This window comes from Rhinolophus sinicus, chromosome 6, assembly GCF_057876585.1.
Source record: "Rhinolophus sinicus isolate RSI-liver-muscle chromosome 6, RSI-T2T, whole genome shotgun sequence".
NCBI classification, from domain to species: Eukaryota; Metazoa; Chordata; class Mammalia; order Chiroptera; family Rhinolophidae; genus Rhinolophus; species Rhinolophus sinicus.
This window is the reverse complement of record NC_142506.1, coordinates 33,049,308-33,063,370: the sequence shown is the minus strand read 5'-3', so window position 1 is coordinate 33,063,370 and position 14,063 is coordinate 33,049,308. Positions and strand designations below refer to the sequence as shown.

At 41.6% G+C, this 14,063-nt stretch overlaps 1 protein-coding gene across 6 annotated transcripts in view; it reads left to right on the top strand.

Moving 5' to 3' along the window:
- The window catches only part of MATN2 (matrilin 2), a 145,968-nt gene that overhangs the window by 102,396 nt on the left and 29,509 nt on the right, over positions 1 to 14,063 (top strand). For all 6 annotated transcript variants that reach the window (XM_088799034.1, XM_088799032.1, XM_088799033.1 and 3 more), the window contains 2 exons: positions 7,256 to 7,378; positions 13,444 to 13,566. In XM_088799034.1, the coding sequence (XP_088655160.1) occupies positions 7,256 to 7,378; positions 13,444 to 13,566 (246 nt within the window). The remainder of the gene's footprint in view (positions 1 to 7,255; positions 7,379 to 13,443; positions 13,567 to 14,063) is intronic.

Below are 14,063 nucleotides of genomic sequence, written 5' to 3'. Positions count from 1 at the left end.
CCCTGCCAGACTCGAGGAATTGAACCGGCAACCTTGTGGTTGAGAGCCCACTGGCCCATGTGGGAATCAAACTGTTAGCCTTCGGAGTTAGGAGCATGGAGCTCCAACTGCCTGAGCCACCGGTCCGGCCCAGGTGATCACTACTTTTGCAGAAGAACTCCAAAGGGTTCTTCTAAATGTAAAGGTATGTCACAACACTTAAGGGATTGTGTATGGATTATTAAACGCCTATAGAGAGATTCATTTGAGAGAAGCTTGTTCTTCAAGTATTATGGCTCAGCATTTTTTAAAAATGAAGTTTAATAGCAACTTAAAATAAGTCATCTCTAAAACATACATCAATGAGAAAATAGGATTTCTATTCATAAAAAGTTCATGTACCCACAATCTTTCTAAAATACATCTATTATGTAAAGCAGGATATACCTGCACAGTTTTTAAAAAAGCATCCCTCAATACTCCTGAAACAAACTTGCTTGTCCATCCCTAAATATAAACTGCTTACAAACACCAGAGCTGGAGGCAGAGGTGGAATATGGAACTGCAAGGGATACATTAAGTCAAAACATACATTTCTGGAGCCCTAAAACATATGCCAATAGTAATGAGTAAAGCAAGGTCCTTCCTGGAGGAGAAGAGATCTTGGCTGAGTCTTGAAGCCAGAGCCGTCAGTCACCAGGCAAAGAATGGTGAGCTGGGGGTAACCAGGAGGAGGAAAGATGTGCAAAGATATGAGCCAGATGGGTTCATATCCACTCCTGGCTCATGTCTGGCATACAGTTGTTTATTGAGAAAATAAGTGAATGAATGAATAGACTGCTCTGTTCCTGATCTCCCTTCTCTTCTGACTATTCTGAACTATAAACCAGCAGCCGGCACTGTGGTCATGGCTGGAGAATTGCGGTTGCTGGACTGATGAGTCAGTTCCCTTCATCAAAGGACAGGCCATGTGCTGCCAAGGGGCAGTCTTGGCTTCAGTTCAAATCCCAGTTCCTCTGCTTTTTCACTAGGTGATCTTAGACAAGTTATGTATGCCTCAGTTTCTTCAACTGTAACGGGATGGTAATATTGCCTACTTCATAGGATTGTCTTGAAGATTAAATGAGATAATTCATATAAACAGTTTAGCAAATTGCCTGGTACCCAGCACATTCTTTTAAGGGATGATACTGGCTTCAAAGACTTTAAGTTGGTATTTACTGAGCATATACCACATGCCTGAATTAAGTTTAATAATGAAAAAACAACAACAACACAACAATCAAGACTTGGTCCCAGGCTTCACTGGAAGCTGGTTGGTGGCACAAGCCACACAGAGCACTCAGTCACCCTGCAGAGTGTTATGTGACCAAAGGCTCATAGACAAGACCCAAGACAGCAGTTAAGGGAAGGAGGAGACCAGCTGGACTAGAACAGGTGGGGATGCTGCAGCTTCCCTGGGATGAGGCCTGGAGGAAAATATACACGCTAGCCAGTCTCCTTCCTGCCTCTACAGAATTCCATCCCTGGTTGAGGTCACCTGATTTCCTCTTTCAGCCACCGTTCCCAGAGCCTCACCGTTACCCCCATACTGTGGCCCAGCATGTTTTCTATCCCAGAATCTCTTGGGACACAGCGAATTACAAGCCCCAGGTTGGTGCAGGCAAGGAGACCCTGGAAGTAGGCACTGCAGTGCAGGGGGACTGGGAGAGGAGGTCTGGCTGGGAGTTAGGGGAGAGATTGGTCCAGCTGTGAGGTTTCACCAACTAGGCATGGAGCTCAGCAGTTCAGCTGTCTTGAGCCCTGTCAGAGTCAAGACCCAGAAGTGAGCTGCCCCAATGCATGGACTGAGAAGAGTGCTGGGCACTCAAAAGGGTCTGGGTGGGCATCAGGGAGATGTGTCCCCTAGAAGAAGGGCCCCTTTCCTGCCATGTTTGGGGACACAGCAGGAAGCCAGACCTCATGAGAGGACTGGCAAAAGAAAGGAGACACTGGAGTACTTGGAAAGCTATGAAAGTAGGAAATAAGGTAAAGTCCAGTGGTAAGAACTGAGACACTTGGGAGTGCTCCAGACCTGTGGCAGGGACAAGAACAAGAACTGGTAAATAGGGACTAATTAAAAGGACAGACACACTGGATGGAGGCAGAAGCGCAGAATCAAGGCAGGCATCCCGTTAGTAATCAACGAGGCATCACATCAGCTTCCAGCCAAGTAAGCATGGCTGCTGCTGTGATGTTGAGATAGAAAAAAAATTACTATTTTTTGCTTCTTATAAACTTGCAAAAAATGAAATAAAATGAAAGATACTCAGTTCCTTAAATGTCAGTTTCTGTTTTAACCAAAAGTATATTTGAATATTAATCCAATCAATAAGTGTGCAATTATTGTCTAAAACAGGTAGACTAGTCAGTGAAATATAACAAGCATGATTAATTTACGATTAAGCCAGCATGCGTGTAATAGGACTTTATGCTCTTGAATAAATAATGTAATTTAAAATATGTAGTAGTGTTCAAAAAAGCACCACTTTTTATATCAGTTCCTTACTATTTTCTAGGGGAGAGAATGGTAGAACCATGCAGATACCAACAGTTTGCAAAATATTGGCAAGACTTTTTTTCAATTGTGGGAAAATAGACATAATATAAAATTTGCCATTGTAACCTCTTTAAGTGTACAATTCAGTGGCATCAAGTACATTCATGTTGTTGTGTAACCATCACCACCATCTGGCTCCAGAATTTTTCATCTCCCTAAACTGAGACTCTGTAATAATAAATATTAAACAATAATTCTTTATTCCACCTACCTCCCCCCAGGCCCCCGGCAACCACCATTCTACTTTCTGTTTGCATAAATTTGACTAATTTTGGTACCTCATAAAAGTGGAATCGTATAATATGTGTCCTTTTGTGACTGGTTTATTTCACTTAGCATAATATCCTTCCTTTTTAAGGCTGAATAACATCCCATTGTATGCATATATGATATTTTGTTTATTCATTCATCTTTCTGTAGACATTTGGGTTGCTTCCACCTTTTGGCTATTGTGAATAATGCTGCTATGCACATGAGTATACAAGTATCTATTTGAGTCCCTGCTTTCAGTTCTTTTGGGTATTTACTTAGAAGAGGAATTACTGGATCATATGGTGGCAAGACTTTTTGAGGTCTAATTTGAAACCATTACTCCTGAGCCAGGCAGGAGAACATTCTTAGATGGTTGTTGAGGGTTTTTTCATGGGAAAGATAGAGTACTTTGGTACACTAGACAGACAGGGATTCGTGTCTTTGGTATCAAGGACACTGTGGGTCTCATGTCTAATGCTTAATCATCTTATACCTGTACTGATGAGTAAAGGCAGCTGTGGAATCTACAAAAAAGCTACTAGAACTATTAAGCGAGTTTAGCAAGGTTGCAGGATACAAGTTCAATATACAAAAATCAACTATTTTTATAAACTTTCAATGGAAAATCAAAATTAAAATTAAAACATACCATTTACAATAGCATCAAAACTATGTAGTACCTAGTGATAAATTTGACAAAAGATGTGAAAGACCTGCACACTGAAGTTAATCTATAGATCAAAGCAACATCTATCACTCCCTAGCATGCTTTTCTGTAGAAATTGACAAGCTGATTCTAAAACATATGTGGAAATGCAAAGGACTAAAATAGTCAAGTAAATTTTGAAAAACATAAACAAAGTTGGAAGACTTAAACTACCTGATTTTTAAGACTAATGATAAAGAAACAGTAATCAAGACAGTGTGGTATTGGTGTAAAGATGGACACATAGATTAATAGAACAGACTAAAGTCCAGAAATAGACCCATATGTGTATATATATAATGAAATGATTTTCAACAAAGGTGCCAAGGCAGTTTAATGGAGAAAGGATAATGTCTTCAACAAACGGTGCTGCAACAATTGGACTGTCATATACATACATACATACGTACATACATGGAACTTGACCCTTACCTCACACCACATACAAAAATTAACTTGAATTGGATTTAAAACTTAAATGTAAGAGTGAAAACTATAAAAATTCTAGAAGAAAACATAGGAGAAGCTCTTAGTGACCTTGGGTTTAGCAAAGATGTCTTAAATAAGACCCAAAAAACACAAACTATGAAAGTACAAAAAGGAATGAATTAAACTTCATCAAAATTAAAACTTTTGTTCTTCAAAAGACACTATGGTAAAATGAAAAGACAAGTCACAGACTGGGAAAAATATTTGCAAATGTATATCCAACAAAGGATTTATATTTAGAATATATAAAGACTCTTAAAATATAATAGAGACAACACAATAAAAATGGCAAAAGATTTAAACAGATACTTCACTAAAGAAGATACAGGGGTGGTAAATAAGCATACGAAAATATATTCAACAGCATTAGTCATTAGGAAAATGCAAAATAAACCACAATGAGTTAACCACTACATACCACCAGAATGGTTAAAATTACCAAGTGTTGGTGAGGATGTGGAGCAAGTGAACTCTAATTTACTGGCTGTGGAAATGTTTAAGAATTTAAGCATATATCTACCTTATGACCAGCCATTCTACTCCTAGATGTTTACTCAAGAAAAATGAAAACATATGTCCACACAAAGACTTGTACATGAATGTTCCTAGATGCTTCATTTGTGATAGCCCAAAACTGGAAACAGCTGAAATCCCACCAGCAAGTGAATGAATAAACAAATTGTGGTCTGTCCATATAATGAAATACCACTCCACAATAAAAAGGAACAAACTATTGACATACACGTAAACATGGATGAACCTCAAAATAATTATGATGAATGAAAGAGCCAGACTAAAAAGAATACATTCTGTATGGTTCCAATTTTATAAAATTACAAACTAACGTATCTTGACAGAAGATTAATGATTATTGGGGACCAGAAGGAGTGGGGAAGAATGAATTAGAAAAGGGCACAAGGAAACTTTTGAGAGTAATGGCTAAGTTCATTATCTTGATTGTGGTGGTTTCATGGGCACATGCATATGTCAAAACTCATCAAATTGTTCACCTTAAATATGTGCATTTTTTGTTAATTGTACCTCAATAAAACTAAACACAAGTGGGGGATACTGTATTATTTTAAAATGTAATGTCATAAAACACAAAGAAAGGCTGTGGAAATGTTGTAGACTATGCTTTTGAATAGAACACTCTGTGATGGTGAAATGTGTATCTCACCATATAATACAATAGTCAGGAGCTACCATGACTGCTGAGCACTTGAGATGTAGCCAGCACAACTGAGGAACTGAATTTTTAATTTTATGTAATTTTAATCCATTTTAATTTAAATGGCCACATTAGACAGCATAGTTCTAGATGAAAGGAGGATAAGTATATATGAAAAGTAAATATGATCTCTGACACCCTGTACTGGAGGATGAAAAATGCTATGAAGAACATCATTGGATTAACTGACAAGACTAGAATATGGTAGGTTAAATAAAACAATTGTATCAGTGTAAATTTATGAAGTTTATAACTACACTGTGGTTATTTAAGAGAATATCCTTCTTAAGAAGCACACTTTATGGAAGGAAAAAGGAGCATGATGGATGTAACTTAACTTCAAATAGGTCAGAGACAGGAGCAAATGATAAAGCAAATGGGTGAAATGGGTAGAGAGTATATAGGTGTCACCTGTATCTACATACTTGTACTATTAATATTATGTTTCCAACTTTTTGAAAGTTTGAAATAGTTTCCAAACAAAAAGTTTATTTTAATACCTTTATGCCTCATTATGATATTGTAGTTACATTTTTTAAAAGAGTTCCAGTCTTTTAAGGATAGATTATAAAATATTTATGGACAAAATTATAACTGGGTTTGCTTCAAAGTAATATAGAATCTTTAAAAAAAAATTTTTTATTGGGGAATGTTGGGGAACAGTGTATTTTTCCAGGATCCATTAGCTCCATGTCAAGTTGTTGCTTTCAATCAATCTAGTTGTAAGGGGCACAGGTCAGCTCCAAGTCAAGTCTTTGTTTTCAATCTAGTTGTGGAGGGCGCAGCTCACTGGCCCATGTGGGAATCGAACCGGCAACTTTGGTGTTATGAGCATTGCACTCTAACCACTGAGCCAACCGGCCACCTTGTAATATAGAATCTTAATGTGGAGGATGGGAGTATAGATGAAACCAGGTCAGCCATAGATTGATTCTCTTGAAGCTGAGTGATATATACATGGATTTATTATTCAATTCTGTCCATTTTTGTATGTTTAAAATTTCTATGACTTTAAATTAGGAAGAATTGACATTTTCTCAATGTTTTTCCTTTCAAGAATATTTTGTACCTTTCTCTTATTTTGTTTGCTTTTGTAGAGGCTTGGAAAACTCATTTATACCACATTCTTCATTATAAAAATGATATATGTAGTTCACATGTTCCTTAAAAACAATGAAAATCCTCATCAAATCAAAAAGACTTCTTTTAAGACTCTGTCAGTGGCCAGCTCAAGCAATTTCAAACAATGTGGCCAAATTCCACTATAGCAAAATACTTTGTTCAGATCTGTCAATAGAACAGTTCTTTTCCACATTTATAAAAGTACTTCTACAAGTAAAATCCCATTATAAAATAATTCCATGTAAACTTTTTTTCTGAATATTTTGATTTAAATTTATGTGCATCTGGAGATCACATTCTCTGATTGTGAAACCTTGAGATGAACGATCCTGTTTATGTGCAGCTGTTAAGGAGGGAGGTGGTTTGCATTCAGAATATCTGTGCCTTTCACTCCTAGAATGTGGATGGAGCCTTCTTTTCCCTAGTATGTGATTTTGTATGCTATTGATTGGCTCCGTGTTTGAGGAGGTTAAGTGCTTTGGAGTTGGACTTTGGGAAGACGTCATTGTATTAACTGCATCAATTCCATGAAACAATGAAACATTCACCAAATTCTCTTTACCCCAGTCTGTAATATAGCAAAACAGCACCCAGTCGCACTCTTTCATTTTAGGCTCTTACATGAACCCAAACAAGGAGAGCGTCTTCATAGATTTGTTTGTTGTATAAACGTTTTGTAACATGTCAAAGTTCTCTTCCTGGGGGGCCATATCCCTAAACATGGAAATAGCTTCACTGAGAGATCCCTTCATGGCATGAGTGTTTGAGGTCACGGGAATTTATCTGTTTAGGAAAAGTTAAGACTGAAAATCCCTTGGTTCCCTATGCTAGATTTATTGTTTTGTTTGTCATTTATATGGTATTTCTTTCTTTCCAGAAATAGACTACTGTGCCTCACCTGACCATGGATGCCAGCATGAATGTATTAACATAGACGACTCCTATGCCTGCCGTTGCCTAAAAGGCTTTACCCTGAATCCGGATAAGAAAACCTGCAGAAGTAAGTGGGCCTGGGTGTTGGAGAAGGGCTTGCTCCACTAAATGCCTGGCTGGTTTTCCTTTTCTTCACAAATCTCAAGCAAGGTATACTTGTACACAGCATTTATGTTTACTAATATTCTGCCCTTTACCTTTGTCTCACCTGATACTGTGATGGAGATGATTTTTAGAGGTTGAATGGACTGGGTCTGCACATTGGATTCATTTAGCAAAGTCAAGGCCCAAGCTGAAGCTCCCACGTATCTGAAATGGGGGTGCATGCTCCCTCCTCCTTACCCCCACAAGGTGTGTTTGGAATTTAAGAAAAGAAAGTCTGGGCCCAGAGATGGGAGGTAAAAGGAGCTGGTTTCTTCCAGTCCTGCAAGATGAAACACATGATAGCTGCTACCAGGGGGAAATTGTAGCTCTATCTTCTTTGATATGAAGGGAAAAAAGAATAAGTCTCTGGGGCAGCTTCACACCATTCAAGGGGTACATGGTGTCAACAGGGTGATACTAAGGATGTGACTCAAATGCTTGTCATCTGGCATATCAAGGGACCTATCTGGGGATCTACAGCATGGACCCCAAATGGGATTTCTTTAAACCAGACTGTCCCTGAGAGTGGAAAAGCACACAAGGACAGATTCTTATATTTTTCTCATTCTTGAATCCGCAGCACCTCAAAGTTTTGGCACATGTAGGTACGACAGAATATTGAATGAATGAATGAGTAAATGGATCTCTCAGATTTGTCATTCTGGATGAATTGCAACTATTATCTGAATTACTCAGTCTTGTTGGAAAGATGGCCTCTTTAAAGCATTCAAGTTGTGAATTTTTTCATAAAGGATTCCCATAGTCAGTCCATACTTGGGCACCCTGAGTTGTTTGCGTTCTCCTGACAGTGTGGTGGTGCACAGAGCTTTCAGGAGCTTCCATTTAGGTATGTATAGTCTCATGTGTTCCATCACCCACCTCTTCCTGGTGATAGGTACAACAGTCCTGCATTACAGGACTGAGTTTTCAAAGCTTTGACCATATATCTTTTTGAAAAGGACTGTGGGCTGTATAACTAAATGCCGATGGGCCACATTCTGCTTACAGCACATATTGACTTACATGCTCACTCTAATAAGGATTAGAACTTGTACACTAGCAGATGGTTGCAGAGCCCATATTTTGAAACTGAGCCTCTCTTATAAAAGATAATTCCGACTGCCTTGCCTGGATACAAACCCTGGAAACATTCAAGTATTAAGTGGGAATTTTAACTGAGAACATTCAGAATGTGAAAACAATTAGATGGAATATTTTCCATTAGACCACACATGCAAACAATATGTTGGAAGGCCAACTCTTCTGACTTGGCCATTCCTCTCTGTGCTATTCACACCTTTTAGAGATGAGGGTGTCTATGGCTAACTATACCCAGAGAAAATCACTCACAGGTGGGCTCGTATTTGTGGACCAAAACCATTATGTGAGAGATAATTAGATCTGGTTCAAATCAGACAGTCACTATGGATGCAAGCTTCATTGTGTGTTCCTAATGGAAGGAAGAGGAAACAAGTTAGGCATGTGGCCATCAGCAGAGAGAATCTGCTTGAAGCTCTGCATCTTGTACCAATCATCTAAGATTCCCTCTACCTCCCTCACTCCCTCCACATCCTGCCTGGAGAGGCACTAGGAATTAGAGAAGGGTCCAAGGCAGTGCACACATCACTATCAAAGGAGGCCAAGAACAGAAGGGGGAGTGGAAAGGAAGTGACCATTTGGTAGTAGTTTCACCCCCACAAGTTGGCCCACAGATGGGCTGGTTTGCAGGCCCAGTCCAGAGTCGCTAATACTCATTCATATATATTCAGCAATTGTACCTACACTTCTTCTTCAGCCAGTTGCCCTACTTTTTCATCCAAGAAAAATGGAATTTGTTTCTAAAACCCAATGTCCTCATCAGCCCTTCTCCCAACATCCTGCTTCATTGTTACATTTTCCATTGTCTTTGTTGCAGACCCAGCCCTTCCCCCGAGGTCAGCCTCTTAGAGCTATCCCTGCCTTAATGTTTGCATTCAGTTGATTTTGCAGACAGCTGTTAACAGAAAGGAGTGCTCCCTGTGTCTCTGGAGCATTACATGGAAGAGGGAAGCAAAGAAATTGGGTTTAAAACCTGGAATTTGTTATTAGGAGTCTGAGGATTTCAAGAGCATAACGAATCTCAAGCTCAGGGTGTAGCCATTTACATTTAATAGGTGGTTAGTGAATGCGGGCTATTTTCAGATCTAAAAAGAAACCTATTTTTCAAAGGAATTTGATGTCGTCCAATTAAACTGGAAAAAAGAAGTTCAAGCAGAATCCTGAAGAAAAGAGTCTCGCCAGGATTTGTTCTTCTTCCTCATCCGGGCATAATTTCTTTTTCTGAAAAGTGCTGCTATTGATTTAAAGAATAAATTATTAAAGTGGTGGTGCAAAGCGCAGACACCAGGACTGGCCTGGCTGTGTAGGGTGGCGCCGGGTGGAATCGGATGTGAGTGTGACCCGTGTGCTGGGCGCCAGGATTGCTTGTGCTGGCATCAGGGCTGGTGCTCCCTGTAGCTGAAGGTGTCACATTCTAAAGACCTGGGGTGAGGTCCAGAGGTGGGACTGAGCTGGGAGACATGAGGGCTGGTCTTGGCAGTGTCACTCTTACTGACTGTGTGACCTTGGACAGACTGCTTTACTTTGCAGCACCCAAATTTCTGAAACCAAAGGAACACGACTTCCTGCTTTAACATTGTGTAGCCTGTCCAATTTTTCTGAAATTATCTGTGTGGGGGGACAGAGTCCCAGAGAGCAGTTTCCAGGCTCTTGGCCTCACGTGGAAAGGTGCTGGCTCAGGTAGTAGATGACCATCAGCTGTGACTGGTTGGCCATCAGCTGTAACCAGTTAGCCATTAGCCACTGGTATAATTGCCGTGACTGTGTTGGTTGGTTGGCTGGTTGGCAGGCAGAAAAGCAGATGGCAGATTGCAAATCGTGTGGATCCTACTTCGTACGTCTCGCCCAGCCACCAGAGAGACAGGTACAGGAAGACGCCTTGTTGGGGTACTGGCGGATGTTTCCTTTTGTGTCTCGACCAGCCACCAGCAAGAATATAGTGGTATGACTCCACTATCTATGGCTCCTTGGTGTTCCTTTTTGGCCTCACCATGTCCTGCGTTCTTATGTGGGGAGAAGGACCAAAGACCCCGCATACACCCCGCATGACACTGTGTCACTCAGTTGGCACTGTAATGTATTCTCTGGGGACATTGATCTCTCATGTTTTTATGCCTTACTTCTGAACGAGGTCTTCAACTCATAAGCATTGTTTTAGTTTGTTATCTGACAGTTCTGCCATCTGACCTCGCAGGGCTTTACTGGACACTCTGGGCTTTACCGGATAAAGCTACCCAAGCCTGGCCCACATGTAGCACTTCACAGTTAGTGAGGAGACTGCCAGTATTCTGCTTCTCCTCGTGTAGGAGGGATGAGTTATGGAGAGAATGCCAAGGGTTCAGTAACACTCGTGGTGACATCTCTTCTCTTAGGCCAGCCCCTGCATGTCATGGGAGTTCTCGCCATGTGCTCAGTCTGCAGCCTCTTTTCATACTCTGTGACGTGGAAAATTCCATCCACCAGTCACCTGGGAGGGCAGATCATGGGCCCTTTAAAGGATGGGTCTGGTGTTCCTCGGATGTGAGTTCCATTCACAGCTCCATTTAAACTAGCTGTGGGACCTTAAGTAAGTTGTTAACCTTTCTAAACCTGTTTCCTCGTCTTTAAAATATGGACAATAATAGCACATACTTTTAGAGTCAAATGAAATTCTTAAGCACGTAGCAGGTGCTTATAAAATGGTAGCAACTATAATTATCATCAGTAACTTTATTATTGGACTGCTTCTAATGATGCAGTCATTAGACAAAACTGACATGGTCCCTGCTTATGGAGCTCACAGTCTGTGAAAGAAGCAGATATTTAGGCAACACACACATAGACACACACACGCACACAAGCTATGAGACCATTGTGATGAATACCATGAAAGAGAGAGGCCCCATAAAAAGAACTGACTTCATCACAATAGTCTCACCAAGGTGTCACTGAAGAAATGGTGTTTCGCTGACTGTGAAGGAAGGTAGAGCTTAAAGAGGGCAGTGAGGAGCCACTGAGGCAAGAGGGTGATGTATGTTCTGTCTTCAAGTGATTTGTGTGCGTAAGTCTCCTCAAATCCTTTTTGGGCAGAGATATGATAAAAATAAAATGTGTACTTTCTCAGTTTATTGCTTTATGGCTTCAGATCATTTCCCCTGTATCACTTAGCATGCTTTTCGGTCACGCAAAACAGAAAATTCAACTAATGGTATCTTGAGCCACTTAGGGACATTTACTTTTTACCTAACAGATCCAGAGGTGGTTGATCCCAGGGTTGGCTCAGTGACTCAGTGAGGTTATCAAGAACCCAGACTCTTTCTGTCCCTTTGCTCTGCTAAAGCATGTTGACTGACTTTTCATCCTCACACTTGTTACCTCGTGCGTATGAGACAGCTGTTGTAGCTCCAGGTATCATAACCTCACACTACTAGATTCAAAGACAAAAATGAAAGAGTAGAAAAAGGCATTTCTCTTCATACATCTCTGTCTTTTCAAGAAGGAAAATCTTTCCTAAGGGCCCCATGGTTGCCAGGCTGCCTTAGACCAGCCATGATTCATGCCTTAACAGTCAGGATTCTAGTTCCAAGAAGACAGTGTAATGGTTGTTGGCAAGGCAGCCAACAGTATCTGCCACATTTCCAGAAAAAGGAATAACTCAGTTAAAGCAATCCAGTCACTGAGGTTGGTGTGATCTTTTCCCCCAACATCAGTCTCATAAAGGCCCTCCCCAAGCTCATCTGATTTCCTTTTACAGTTCTCCATCTCTCCCATAACCTGCTCTGGGTGGGGTCTTGTGGTTTTAGCATTTTATACCAGGAAATGCAACTGCTAGTTGGCTGCCAAACAACTAAAATGCTAAGCAGCTTGGATGGGGGTGAATATTACCATAGGACAAAACTGCAACAACCTGGGGCAGAATCAGAGATGTGTCTTCTCCAGATGCTTGACATGGATGCTGTCATGGTCTCACTCAGAGTGGGGTTAAGCATTTGGATGCTTCTTAATGTTACTGCCATTTCCTACCTTTTCTAAGTAGCTGGATATCTTGCAAGATCAGATTCTGCTTTTGCTGTCCGATGTCACTGTCAGCTGCCAGTGCAGACGGCAGCTCCCTACATGCATTGGGCCATAGTGATCGGGTTAACTGGAAGGAGAAATGATTGGATTTTTCTCAGCTTTTCCATCTTTCATGGAAGGGGCTGGGCTGGGGACTGTGGCCCTCAACCCATTTCTCAGCTCTTTGGCCATCAAAGGGGAAAAAGACCCATTCTGAAGAATCCAGAGGTACACGTCAGTTACCAGGTTCTCTCTCTTTTTTTTTCCCCTTCTTCCGTCTCCTCCCCCACACACACACTCCAGTTCAAGCCGCTCTTTCTCAGTCTAGCTGTGTAGGACACAGCTCCCTGGCCCATGCTGGTATTATGAGACTTGTGCTCCTCCCGGCTGCGGCAGTCAGTCGCTGGTCGTAGGTCAGCTGCTTGCAGCTCTTGCCAGCTGCCGGCCACTCACGCTGGCTGCCGGCCACTCACGCTGGCTGCCGGCCACTCACACCGGCCACTCATGGCGGCACACAGCAGCCCATAGCAGCTGGCAACAGCTCACACCAACCTTCAGCTGCTCATGGCAGCCAGCTCCAGAGAGCCATTATTCACAATCTTAGCTGTAGAGAGCGTAGCTCACTGGCTCATGTGGGAATCGAACCAGCGACCTACGCGTTAGGAGCACAGCGCTCCAACCACCTGAGCCACCGGGCTATCCCCAGGTTCTCTTTCAAATGAGCTGGAGAAAAGGAGCTGTTTTTCTATGTCCTACAGATGAATCTTATTTACTGAATATTTATCATGAGGGGCTGACCTCACAGCTTGGGATAAGCCCAGAGCCTGAAGTAGGGTCTTCCCTTTCTCCCGTCAGGAATCAACTACTGTGCGCTGAACAAGCCGGGCTGTGAGCACGAATGCGCCAACACGGAGGAGGGCTACTACTGCCGCTGTCGCCAGGGCTACACCCTGGACCCCAATGGCAAGACCTGCAGCCGTGAGTGTGACCAGGGGCTGGGATGCTGACTGGAGGGAAGGGGCCACACCACGTCCCCAGGCTCACTAGCTGCCAGCCACTTCTGAAGCTCCTGGGTTTCCTGTGGGCCTGAAGGTCCGACAGACTTAACCTTCCTTGCCTCAGCTTCATCATCCACAAAATGGAACCGTTAATGCTACCTTCCTCGTAGATTGGGTTGTGATGATTAAAAGAATCAATATGTATAAGACACTGAAAAAAGTGCTACTAAACATGTAGTAAGCACACAATAGTTAGTGTTATTATTTACTGTTGAGAGCACTGATTAAGTCAGACTGGCCTGAATCCAAGTCCAAGCTCTACCATACACTAGACATGTGGCCCAGTGTAGTTATTTAACTTCACCAGCTTTGATTTTCCCATCTGTTTGACAAAGTAAAGGTCATAATAGGACTGATCTCCTAGACTCGTTAAGAGGAATAATCAGAACCATTTCAATCTCATAGCACTGTGCCTGG